The 13,758-nt window shown below is 26.4% G+C and overlaps 1 protein-coding gene across 4 annotated transcripts in view; it reads left to right on the top strand.

Moving 5' to 3' along the window:
• Positions 1-13,758, top strand: part of LOC107454252 (Ubiquitin specific protease 20/33) — a 126,709-nt gene that overhangs the window by 38,477 nt on the left and 74,474 nt on the right. For all 4 annotated transcript variants that reach the window (XM_071187340.1, XM_071187344.1, XM_071187343.1 and 1 more), the window contains 4 exons: positions 503-629; positions 2,253-2,322; positions 6,731-6,836; positions 7,813-7,894. In XM_071187340.1, the coding sequence (XP_071043441.1) occupies positions 503-629; positions 2,253-2,322; positions 6,731-6,836; positions 7,813-7,894 (385 nt within the window). The remainder of the gene's footprint in view (positions 1-502; positions 630-2,252; positions 2,323-6,730; positions 6,837-7,812; positions 7,895-13,758) is intronic.

Here is a 13,758-nt window from a genome sequence, read left to right as displayed (position 1 = left end):
TATATATATTTATATATATATAAGAAGGAATTTTCAGCGAATATTTTAAAAAAAATTATCTATAAAACACTTTACTTTTTATAAGGAATTTCAACTGGTCCTTAGCATTATCTGCCCTGTGATAATTGTCTTGCCCTCCCTCGAATACAACCTTGGAATTGTGTATATTGTTTTCAATTTTAAGACTCATTTTGCTGAGTGTATTGAATAATTTAACTTCGTAGAATTTGTGACAAATCTTTTAAGGAATCTATTACGAGCCAAACTAAATAAAACTTGAAGTACTTATAAGTAATTATATACTTAGACGCCAGTTAAATTTTATTAGATCTTAAAAATCCTTAGTTTAGTTATGTTTATAGACAATTTTAACAGATCTTAAAATCATGTACAGAAACTTTTGGTAAATAAAGCTTAGCTGCAATTTGGATTTACAGAATTATAAAATTTCACTTTTGCTTTGCTTACATTCGAAAATGAAATTAAAATATCTCTTTTGTAGCTGGTCATTATACAGCATATTGTCTCAATTACCTTAATGAACAATGGTATGAATTCGATGACCAGTATGTCACAGCAGTGGATGCTGAAATGATTAGACATTCTGAAGCATATGTCCTTTTTTACAGGTAACATACATATTAGATTTTACTATTGCTTAACAACTAATCTATAGTGTTAAGTTTAAAAAAAGAATGATTGATTATGACTTTTCTTTCCTACTTTCAAAATGTATTTCCAATTCATTAGTTTTGTCTCACAAAAAGTGCTTCATAAAGGATATTATGTAATTCAGAGGTTTAGTGACATCATTCTTCATAAGTCCAGTGACCTTCTCCAAAAAAAAAAAGAAGGAAATATTATAAATAATTAAGAAATATTATAAGTGCCTGATAAATAAACTTTAACATTTAAAGCCACATTCTAATCACAATGCAAAAAAAAAAANGTTTAGTGACATCATTCTTCATAAGTCTAGTGACCTTCTCCAAAAAAAAAAAAAGAAGGAAATATTATAAATAATTAAGAAATATTATAAGTGCATGATAAATAAACTTTAACATTTAAAGCCACATTCTAATCACAATGCAAAAAAAAAAAGAAAAAAAGACTGAAATAAAAAAATAAATGAACTTAAGAAACGAGAAAAAATCCTTCAAACTAGGAAGTGTTTTTTCATTTTGGGCACATCTAAGTAAGAAAAGAAAAAAATATTTGAGAAATGGAAAAAAATTCTTCAAATCAGCAATCCTTTTTCCTTTTGAGCACATCTAAGTGAAGGCATGCACATTGACTCTGATCAAAAATTGAAAATTAAATTGATTTTTGATACCGATTATATGCGAAATTCAGTTATCTGAGAGCCGAGAATAAGACTAACTAGTGTCAAGGTGTAAATGAAGTGACATATCTAGTAAGAATATTTCCCTTTTTGGTGATATTACTTATAGTATATTCACAAACTGAAAATCATTTGCTATGAGAGAAAATTATTATGTGGGGTAAAGCATTTAAAAATTCTGTTTTAAATTATAGTTGGCAATCAGCCAAAGAGATGAAAATTCCTTTGAAAAGACCTTAGACAAAATTTTTGTTTTAGTCATCTACAAATGCCCATTCAATATCATCATAATTAAAAATAAGTCAAAGTCCACCCTGTGCTAAGTCATTTGAAATAATTAAATATGTTTCTTAAATTTGACACAATTTTATGTTGGGACCACCTAGTTAGAAATGTCACCAGCCACCACTGCTTAAAAGGTTTTCATATTCAGGTAAAAATGTTTAAAGTTTATCAGCCATAATTTGTTAACGTGTCGTGATATTTTAAATTTTTCTGTATTATAGCAATACCACAATGGTGTCATCCTATTATGGTAGTGTTGATCATAGTAAGTTCGTTACTCTAATTTACTAACAAACTCTATTGTAATTTTTGACAAAAGAGTTATTTTACTATTGTTATTTAGGTTTTAAAATTTAGCATTTGAAGGTAATGATAAAATATATATTTTTTTTCCAATGGCAGGCACTGAATTTGAGTTCTTGCCCATACTATGCCAGAATTGTTGCTCATTTCGCGTTACCCAGTGGGCACCTGTGAACCAAAGTCACGGAGGCGAGCAACATTGCCCACATTTAGATATTTATTATTATCTGGTTTAATTTCATTGTTAACTGCTTAATCATGTATCATATTACAGATTAGTAGAACATGGGTTTGTATAATATAGCATATTATTTCACTTTAGGAAAACTGCGGAAGATATGATAAAGAAACGGCAATGTGCTGTTGAGCTTATGGAACGTAGTCGGATAGAAGTGAGTATAAAATTGTTTTTTTAATATCAAAAATAGAAATATTTGCTTACAAATTTTCCTTTAATACATTAATGTCATAAAATCAGCTGATAATTTTTGAACTCAAAATCTTAAAAAATTATTTAAATATATATTAATGAGTAAATTCTTATTGCTTTAATTACTGAAATATTTACCAATTACAAATTAATTAATAATTGAACAAACTCAGCACTTTTTTCTGGATATTGCAAAAACTACATTTTAAAAATTAAAGTGCAACTTTTTTTAATCTTTTTTTTTAAATTTTTTTTATTTAATTTAGTAATGAATGTACATGGAAAAAGGAAATTTGTAGAAAATGTGCACTAAACTGTTTGTTTAATGCACATGTTCTGTTAATATTACAAAAATTTAAGCATAAAATACGAGCATGATTTATGACAAAAGCACACTGGCATGAAAGTCTCTTCAAAAAGAAAAAGTACGTCACAGTGTTAGTTAAAAATTGTCTTTGAAGCATTACAAAAATTGATTCTAATGAGAAATATGTTTCCTCCATACCTTCAAAAGAGGCACTGTTAGTAGTATGAGTATAGAAGTGTGCTCTTGAAGCCTCATCCTCACTTTTTTAGGGATTCATTTGGTTATTTCATTTTAATGGAAAACAGTGTGATCATATAGATTGGTTCTTAGAGGATTTTAAAGAATGGTAAATATTTCATTGATCAATTGGCTTCTAGATCTCCAGATTAGAATCTAGTAGCGAATGTTTCATAGATAAGACCTCCATTACCATCCTCACATTCTGTAACAATAGGTTTTCCTTGTCAGGTTTTAGCTCTTTATTTCAAGGAAAGTCAATGCCATCAACGCATGGTGGTCAGCAATGGACAAACTCCTTATTTGAACCCATTTTTGTTATGCTTTTGTGGCAAATTTTCACATAAAACTAAGATTTTTGGTTTTTTCTGAGAAGAGAATTTTTTGCCAATTGAACTTTTTTTAAAATATTGCTTAAATTATGTTCATTTATATTCAAATTAAACACGGAAAACAGTCTACTTTCAAGTTAGACTTTAAGAGAAAAAAAGCTATATTATGAAAAAAGCATGACTACCACAATTGTTAAAATTGAAAAGGAAGAGAATTCCTAAAATTATTGTCTGGAATTTATATATGATAAATTCTTATTATCTTCTGCTGCATTTTTGAACCATCTTGAAGACCATAAAGTGTGGACTACTGAGTTTTGTATGATTTTTTTTAAAAATTTGTGTTGATGATAGCTTTTTTTTAAAATTTCTTTTTAAAGTAAAATATTTTTGTGGGGCATAGTAATAGTAAAATAATTTTAGCCACAAAATGCCGATATATTGACAAATAAGTCACTTAATACAATTATTTAAACTCACTAAAATCTTCTATCGTTAAAAAAAAATGTCAAAGAGCTTCTGATTTAATAAAGAAAAGTAAGAAAAAATAGAATAAATGATCCTTTCAAAATAGAACGATTCTGATACAAAGGCATGGCCCACATAAAGGACTGAAATCACTAGCCAATAAAATACCAAAAGTGTTAACCAAATTTCAGAAGTCTTAGCCAAAGGCAAATCTTAACAAAAATTGAAATAGGATAAAAATGTTGATATTTTATCGTCCTTTAGAAGAAAAAAAATTAGAATAAATTAGGGTTAATTTTTACCTAACACAGCATTTATTTTTTTCTTTTTTTTTTTGGATTCCGACTATCTTTTAAACAAATATATTCCATTTTAAATTAATCATTTCATTCTTTAAGTCCTTTACTTTTTAATAAAAGAATTTATATTTTCTCATTTACTTTTACTGTTGCGAATGTATCATTCATAAAAAAAGGATTGCAATAGAAGAAAACTTTTTTGAATCATTTGATTCTGTTTTATTGGTTTTTATACTACTCACATAATTTTTAAAAAAAATTTGGGCATGTTAACATGCTCATTGCAAACAGAGTGCTTAGTGGTTATACTATATCCATCATTGAAAAGTGGTAATTTAGAAAGATATAATTAAAAATAAATGTTCTTATTGTTTGAATTTTTAAATTCTACAATAAGATATTTTTCATGAACATTATGTTATTATAATGAGAACACATAATTTCTGGAAAAATAGTTGGATGGTAATATGCATCTAGTATCACGTAATCTGCTTTGACGCAAACTGCAGGAAAGAGCTTTGTCAACGAAATTTTATCATTCAGCAACAAACGTGCTGATCTGTATTTTACAGAGGATTTTTATGCTGGCATAATCTATTTGGTTGTTTACATTAGCTGGACTTAATATAATTCTAATTAGTTAAGAAACATATTTGAGGGAAATCACTGTAATCGAATAAAAAATACATGATTTGTTCTGAAAAATTTATATTGATGTAATTTTCAGAATTAAAAGGAATCTATATTTTTCTTTTTCTTTGCCAAAACACACTTTGTTTCGCTGAATTTATGATTTCATCGCATTTGGCGAGGTGGCGGATGCTTAAGACGGGCTCTGAAACGGTGATACTCTATGTCAATTACAGTAAAAATATAAGTCTGAAATATCTAAATATTTCAACTTGCAATAGATAAGATGTATCTAGACAAGTGTGCTATCAGCTTCTATATCCCCTCTTAAAACTTATTGGAGGTGTTCTTTTTTCTCTCTCTCTTTATAGGAATTCATGAGGAATACACTAAGGCCTTTGTTATATTCCTCATAAGTTTGGTTAATTCTTTTTTGTTCAACAATGTATAACACCTGTTTTGTTTGTTATATAATTATAGTTTCTTTATATTTTTATTAGATATCTGTTGGAACTATTAGAGTTTATGTGTATGTCACTCAAATGGCAAACAAACCAATTTTATAGCTAAAAAATTTAATAGGAAAATAGATGTTTGCCCCTAAGTGTGCACCTGCCACTCTAGTTTATAATTTTTTTGTGGCAACTTTTAAATTTTCTAACGCCTTCAGGTTTTAAAATATTGTAAAGGAATAGTTCAATTACAGTATGATTTTTAACTGGTCATTCTTCTAAAAGACGAGAAACATAATCCATATATATTTCTTTATTCTTAGAATGGTTTACTATAAACAATTTTATCAAGTAAGAATTAAGCAATAAATTTTATTGCTGTTTGTGAGAATGTCCTTTTTTGTCTAGTATAGATTCACTCATTGTTTTTATGTTATAACTGTTTTGCTAAAGTAAAATCTTTTCTATCTAAAACAATTTGTATTAGAAATTAAACATTTTATATAATACCTGCAATAATGTCAAATAAATTTTCAAATAAGAATGTTGCATATCTTGACTAGTTATATTTATGATGCTGCAAATGTTTTTAATAGTATGAAAGTACTCTATACAGTTTCATAGTCTATGTAACATTATTGGTTGTTAACAGGTGTTCTGTGTTTAATTCATATTTGAATATAAGTAAAATTAAATTTATTTATATTTTTTTATTACAGTTAAATATCCTGTATCCAAATGATCAATAGCTAAAAGGATCTATTTTCCTTATACTTTTTTAAAAAAAATCAAAATAAACATATCTCTCTGTATTCCAAAAAATGTTTTTGGCAGTGTTACTGAAACATAGAAAAGTCCTAGTTATAGAGAAAATATGAAATCAAAGAGGATTTAAGCAAAATTTAATTAAGGTAATGCGCTAAATAAATTAAGTAAATGGAATTTACTAGTAATGTTTAGAAAATATAATCTTTTAATTCAAAAATTTAGTAACATTTTATGAACCTTTCTTTAATTGTCACAGTCAGACTTAAGAAATTGCTGAAAAAACAAAAGCATAAAAATAAAAGAAAACCAAAGTTTATGAGGGAAATAAAGTATGAATATTAATGATCCAGACTATTGGTTACATTTTAAAGAACCAACTGTCACCAGGCTCTGTTTGAAATTTTATCTGAATATCTCAACTAGCATTCACTTTCATTTTATATACAGTGTTGCAACACCCTAATTCTTTACATTAATATTTTTAGTTGTTTAATGTTATTTAAACAACAACAAAATGTTACTGAAGGAAAATATACCTTTTTTTTTATTGTCTAGCATATGTTTTGTTAATTTTTTACCTTGTGGATTTATTATCTAGAAAAGTATGTTCTGAAGCGAATTATCTAGAAAAGTATATTCTAGATAATAGATTTCTGTATAATTATTTTTTAAAAATAATTGGTATAATTATTGGTTTAATTGTTTTTTAAAAGTAAATTCACTAACTTTATATCAGGTTAAAGCAAAATTTTTGGTCTCTATAAATTTTTAGTATCTTTAAATTTTCTGAATCTATTTTATATATAAAATTATATATGTTTTATAAACTTTTATTTTGTATTTTAAAAATGTTCTTATATTTTCATTTTTATGTCAGACTGGGTTGCTCAAGTTTCACATTTCCAAACAATGGGTTAATAAATTTAACAATTTTTCTGAACCTGGACCAATATCAAATACTGATTTCCTTTGTATCCATGGGGGTAAGTTTCTGTTTAGTTATTTTTAAAAGAATTTTACCACTATCTGTAACCACTATTGTATATTACCACTATTTATATATTCTTTTCAAAACCATAAATTTTCTTTTTATGAAGTGATGTTTTTATAATTAAGAGCATGATAGCTGTACTTTTTTAGAAATATGCATATTTTCCCCAATTGAGAAAACATGTTCAAAAACAAAACATTTATATATGCTACTCCATCTTAAGTGTCACATGTGAGAAATTTTACTGTTTCACATACTTATAGGCCTTGGCCATACTGAAGTGCAAATTTAAGCAGCATTGAGTTTAATTAAACATAACAGATCTTTCTTATTCTTCTTATGTGTTATAAAAACATACTGACCAAAAACATAATATCATATATAATAAAACATATTTCTTATCTGTTTTTTTGCTTCTTACAAAAAATGCAAACTACAAAATTTTTTTAAAATTTTTTTTATTAGAAGTATACTGTTTTTTATTCAAAAGTATGATTTAAAATTTTGTTCTCATCTTCTTGGAAGAGTAAATGGAACAGATTTTATTTTTGGATACCTGTAAAAGGAGAAAAGCATAATTTTACTGTTTGGAAATCTAATTTGATTTTTATAGCTTAAGTTACATCATCAAATATACTTCATATGCAAGGGTCTATGTTTAAAGTGGTCTAAACTGTATCTCCTATTTTAAATTTATGGTAGTCTAATAATTTAACTCTCTTTCTAGTTTTAAATTTGCTTACAAAATTAGCATCGATTGCCTGGATACTATGTGATTTATTATTAATCTTCAAAAAAACTATTGGTTGATAAATTTTTCTATACTTAGTGTTGTAATTAAACTAATTCCCTTTTTTTAAATAAAAAACATACCTTCTGCTTCATAATGTCATTATTCATTTTATTGTTATATCAAGTTTAAAGTAATTTTCTTTTTCTGCCTTATATTTTAATCTTTCTTGATTTAGGTGTGCCTCCTCATAAAGCTTCATATGCAGATGAATTGTGTACAGTGTTACCTCAAGCAGTTTGGGAGTATTTACATGACACGTTAGTATCATACTGTTTTGTTTTAAACATCTAATACAGTGACAGCCTTTTTATAAAATAACTGGATTATAAAATCAGCAGCTTTTTAAATTCAAATTTTCAAAAGCAGAATCATCATGTTAAAACCATTACCCCCATTAAAACCATCTTATATTACCTTGCTTTATAAAAACTAGAACATTAAATTTGAAAAATATGTAGCATATAGATAAAAAAATCCCACTCTATTGCCGACAAATGAAAAGAAAGCAAACTTCAGGTGTGGATTGCACTTCTTAGGGAAATTGATCAGAGTAAAAGGAATAAATAAAAAAAAGAAACTGAAAATAGGAGTATTAAAGAATCCAAATGAAAACTGCATACAAATTAAGGAAAGTTATTAAGTGCCTATCATTCTTCAGTGTTAATGATCACCATTCGAATAATAACCCTCCATGTTAAGAACGAACGAAGCAGACACAATAAAATGAGAAAGAGTTTAAATGTAAATTAAAGTGCATTAAATGAATAATCCCGAGAAGCTGAAGTAAAAAGATATATTTGATAATATAAAAAATTCATTTGCTATAAAAAGCAGAAAAAGTAAACTTGTTTTGAGCAATAAAGAAAACGAAGGAAATAAAAATAAAAATATGACCACTGAAGCCGACGTCTTCAGGGGGTCTAATTGTGGGAGAAGCAAATGCTTAAATTAACTCCCTCAGTACCCCGATGGTTTTTTATAGAAGTCCAGGAAGAAAAAAAACATGCATTACAAATAACAAATTAAGAAAAGAAACTAAAACAAAATCATAAGAAAAATAAAACTCACATATTCATAGGTCAAACTTCGATTTCACAAGCAAGCAGAATGAAAAGAAAAAGCTAAAAACTAAAGAAAACAACGCCCTCTATTACAAAGCGCAGATGAAGAATAAAATGTAAAAAGTCAAGAAAAGGAAATACGTACCAATTAATAGAATGCTTAATTGGGGCTGCTCAGTTAAGACTTGAATTGTGCCCTGTTAAAAGAAAAAATTATAAAAACCTAGAATCCTTCAATCATTTTTTTAATTAAGAAATTAACATTACAAAAATTAAAAGGAATATCATTATTACTCAAATTATTTAAAAAATTATTCACAGCTTCCCGAAAACTTTCAACATTATTGCAAACATTTTTGATTCTAACCAATTGCTAAAAAACTAAATTTTTAAATATTTTATTACACAAATTAGTATTAACGTTGCAGAAAAAAATAACTTTAAATTTATAAGATTGATATTGTTAAGTTTTATTAAAATTGGTGTCTTTGATAAAAAAAAATGCTTTTAAATTTAAAGTTATTTTTTTCTGCAACTTTAATACTAATTTGCGCATTTTAATAAAATATTTAAAAAGTTAGTTTTTTCGCAATTGGTTTGAATCAATGTCCTCGTAAAAATCACCTCGTAAATATTTGCAATAATGTTGAAAGTTTTTGGGAAGCTGTGAATAATTTTTTAAATAATTTGAGTAATAATGATTTTCCTTTTAATTTTTGTAATGTTAATTTCTTAATTAAAAAAATAATTGAAGAATTCTAGGTTTTTATATTTTTTTCTTTTAACAGGGCGCAATTCAAGTCTTAACTGAGCAGCCCCAATTAAGTATTCTATTAATCTATTAACTTGTTACGTATTTCTTTTTCTTGACTTCTTACATTTTATTCTTCTTCTGCGCATTGTAATAGAGGGCATTGTTTTCTTTAGTTTTTAGCTTTTTCTTTCCATTCTGCTTGCTTGTGAAATCGATGTTTGACCTGTGAATATATGTGAGTTTTATTTTTCTGATGATTTTGTTTTAGTTTCTTTTCTTAATTTGTTATTTATATTGCATGTTTTTTTCCTGGACTTCTATACAAAACCATCGGGGTACTGAGGGAGTTAATTTAAGCATTTGCTTCTCCCTCAATTAGAAATGGTTTTGTTTTTATGGCTACCGAGGCCGGTACCCCCTGAAGACGTTGGCTTCGGTGGTCATATTTTTATTTCCTTCGTTTTCTTTATTGTTACTTTTTTCTGAAATTTCTGCTGCTTTTTAGCGCGTTTTTTTCCAATGAAGTTTCTTCTATTTTGAATTAAAAATATTTGTGTTTTCTTTTAGTACTTGTTTTGAGCACTCAGAAATATAAGCCCATTCTCAAGATCTCTAGTCGTGAACAAGAAAAACAAATGAGATTCAAAGCAAAAAATGTAAAATGGCCAATAAAAAGAAATGGACAGTAAATATAGATAAAAATAAAACTAGAAAAGAATGTGATATGTTCTGATTTGTTTTTCTAGTTCTATTTTTGAACCTTTATTCCTTTTCCATTTTTTTTCGTTGTCAGCTTTACATTTTCTGTTTTAAACTTGCTCTTGTGTTTTTCTTCTTTACTTCTGACTAGTCTTGTGAATGGGTGTGTATTTTGAGCACTTGAAAGATGTTTACCTTTTCCTTCTATTAATTTTTAAATCAAAAATCAAGTTTTCAGATTGTCAAGTAATCAAAAGAGTAGCTTGAATGCTTTACTTATTCAATCAGATAAACCATATAACGTAAGGATATTCATTCTGTTTATTTTATCATACAAAGTGGGACCTGACTATTGATGAACAATTTTAATCCAGTTTTTGTTCAAGTTCTGTTATAATTTTGTAAGAGTATGTTCAAAAATTCATGGAGATTTAAATTGGTTAGCAAACAACATGCCTAAACTGTGATTTGAGCATCAAGGACCGAATCAATGTATTCAAATTTATCTTTGCCATTCTAAGTAATATTGAACTTTCAAAACTTTATAAACTTTCAAACAAAGTTTATTTTTTAATATCAACTTGTGCTAGTCAAACTTCAATTTTCCAATATTTTAAGGCTTTTCTGAAAAATATAAATACAGTAATTGGTTAAGTTTTTAATGTATTTCTAAAGTTTTACTTTTATGCTTTTTTTTCTAAGATTATGAAATCAATAATTTTGTAAATTCAAATGTCTGTTTTTCTGCCTCTTTAATTTTATAGATTTTATTTCAATGAATCTAATTGTAAAAATATCTTTTTTCCTTCGATATTTTTTTATTTTTGTATCATTGTTAAATTAAAAAAATTTAACTAAGTGCTTTTTTTCAGGATTAAGCATTTTTGATTGCAGCCTATTCAAGTTGACTTGGTGAGGTGGGCTAATAAATGGGATAATATTATTGAAATTAAAGTGTCCTTATAATTATTCAAGATTTTAATGAGTACTGGGCATTTTGCTCTTTTTGCAAACAACACATTCTATAAGAAAAGCAAATATTTATCTTCCAATTCAACTTTCACCTCCACTCTTAAAACATATTCTGTTGTTCTACTATTTAGGGTTACATTATATTTAATAATGGGCCGGGTTGACAATTATTTCTATTTAAGGTGTTTGCCACAATATATATCATTGAGAAGTTATTTTTCATTAGATTTCAATGCAACAAATGGGATGCCAAATCAATGCGCTTGTTTGTGATTACCAATTACGTAAGGCTTTATTCAACTTTCTACTGAAAAATCTGAATTTTTTTAAAATTAAAAACACGGGTATCATAAGTAAATCATGGAGCAGGGTTTGTCTGGGAAAAATATATGTGTTAAAACTTTAAAATCAAATTTGATATGTAGAGATTATTAATATGTAGAGATAAAACAATTATCTGGAAAGAGCTATGAAACAGTTATTCAGAATCAGACTTCTGATTAAAAAAGTAACTATAATAATAAGTAATATATAAATAAAATAATAAGTAATACATAAATAACTATTCAATGATGTTTAAATTAAACTATCTCTCTTCCTCTGAAAGTTCAAGTTAGAAAAATTATTTTTTATCTGTAATTTTTTTTTACGAAAAAAAAGTTTTCTTTTATTGTGGGCAGAATTTTAAAAAATCAATCTTATGATTAATCAAAATTCTAAAATTAATTCCCTGCCTATATATATATATATATATATTAACATAAAAAGCTTCAATTAATCTTTTTATGCTATTCCTTTTCTTAATTTATTATTCAAAGCGAAATGCTTTCTCACACTTTTAAATTCACATCCTGTCCATTAATCTATTTTTGGTTCAAGTATGCATTAATTATCATTCTGGCGATTATCCCTCTAACTAATTCCTGGAAAAGACTTTTTCCCTGGACCCTTTTAACAGACCAATAACAATTACTTATTTTTCCCTTATTCCCTAAAATGAAACATTTTACGGATTTACTTTACAAGATTTTCCCTAACTTTTATTGAGGAGCACAACGATTCCGTGTCCACTTTGATAACCGTTCTCTGTCTAATAATTAATAAATAAATTTTGTGCCCTCTTTCCTTGTCTAAGTCCTGTTTTTATTCTTCCACTCGGCAACGATGTTATATATATTTTAAAAATGAATTTCAGCAGAATGAGTAAAATAAAAATTTCAGTTTTCTGTATTATCGCATTTTCTGAGATAAAGAATACTCCATAGTTAAAAAAGTGACGAAAACCAAAGTGTATTTTAAATTCTGAAATGATAATTATAATAAATATAAAACATAATATTAAGGTGTGCAGTTACTAAATTGTGATAACACAAATCTCATAGATGGTTAATATATTGTGTAAATACTGTTAGTAATTTGATCATAAATCTGTCTAAAGTAGTAAAGATATTCAATGTTTACTGTTCATTGACAGTGTGATGAGTTTTCTTTTTTGGTAGAGTCATGTTTTGTACTTAGAAAATGAATGGATTAAAGTTAAAAATGTCATTAGATTAAAATTCGTGGATCAACATAATTGTAGACCATTTTTCGCCAAGACATTGCAATATTAAAAATTACTTTAGAGTTCCAATTTAGAATTTAAATTTTTTTGAAATTAAGAAAATTTTAATTTATAATGGCCGTGACATTGTATCATTTGATAAAACTTATTATGATTTGGTTCAGTGGAGGAAACATCTTAGTTTTTTTTTTAACAGCCATGTTTGATAATTTTTGCTATTGATTTATCAATATTGAAGTACATAAAAATTGTGTTTAAATTTCTGTCTTATATGGATTTTACTCTAGCATCTTGTCTTAATCTGCGTCTTGTAAAATCATGGATATTGTGGAATATTTAAATACTTTTACTAGAAATGATTTTAGACATATCAAGAAGTTGAAAAATTATGTAAAAATTGGGAATAAAAAGAAAGTGGCCATTACCTTAAAAATCTTTTTTTTTTTTTTTTTTTAAATCTGTTTCAGTCTTTTAAAATTTCTGATTTTAAACTTTACACCAGCAATAAGGTTAACCAGCTTTAATACCACTGCTATTATTCTCCATAATTTTCATGTTTTATGGCAATTAAAAAGGAGCAGAAGATTTTAATTTCAAAATAATTAATGAGTTTATCAAATAATTTATAATTGTTAAAAACATCTCTGTCCTTATTGTTATAATTTAATAACATTGTTGGTATAATTAAATAAAATTGTTGATCAATCTTAGGCTTAAGTGTTATAGTTTAGAATTTCAATCACTGTTATAAATTTAAAAAGTCAGCGTTATCATCTAAAAATGTTATAATTTAAATATTTATTTGTATTAATTTTATGGTTCATTTTTTAACAAACATGTTGGAATATAGCTATTAACCTTATCCTTTAATAAAATTAATTGATTTGCATTCGATCATATAGCACTTAGAATTATTTCTTAATAACGATAATTTTGCGTTGTGTAAGTTTAAATCAAAAAATTAATAATATAACTAGAATTATCAAAATAATTACATTGTGATTCTAATGTTAAAATAATTAGTAGCTTCATACCTTAATAACTAACATTTAACATCAGTTATTACTATTA

Source organism: Parasteatoda tepidariorum, chromosome X1 (genome assembly GCF_043381705.1).
Source record: "Parasteatoda tepidariorum isolate YZ-2023 chromosome X1, CAS_Ptep_4.0, whole genome shotgun sequence".
Classification (NCBI taxonomy): domain Eukaryota; kingdom Metazoa; phylum Arthropoda; class Arachnida; order Araneae; family Theridiidae; genus Parasteatoda; species Parasteatoda tepidariorum.
The sequence above is the reverse complement of the archived record's forward strand: the minus strand, read 5'-3'. Positions and strand labels throughout refer to the sequence as shown.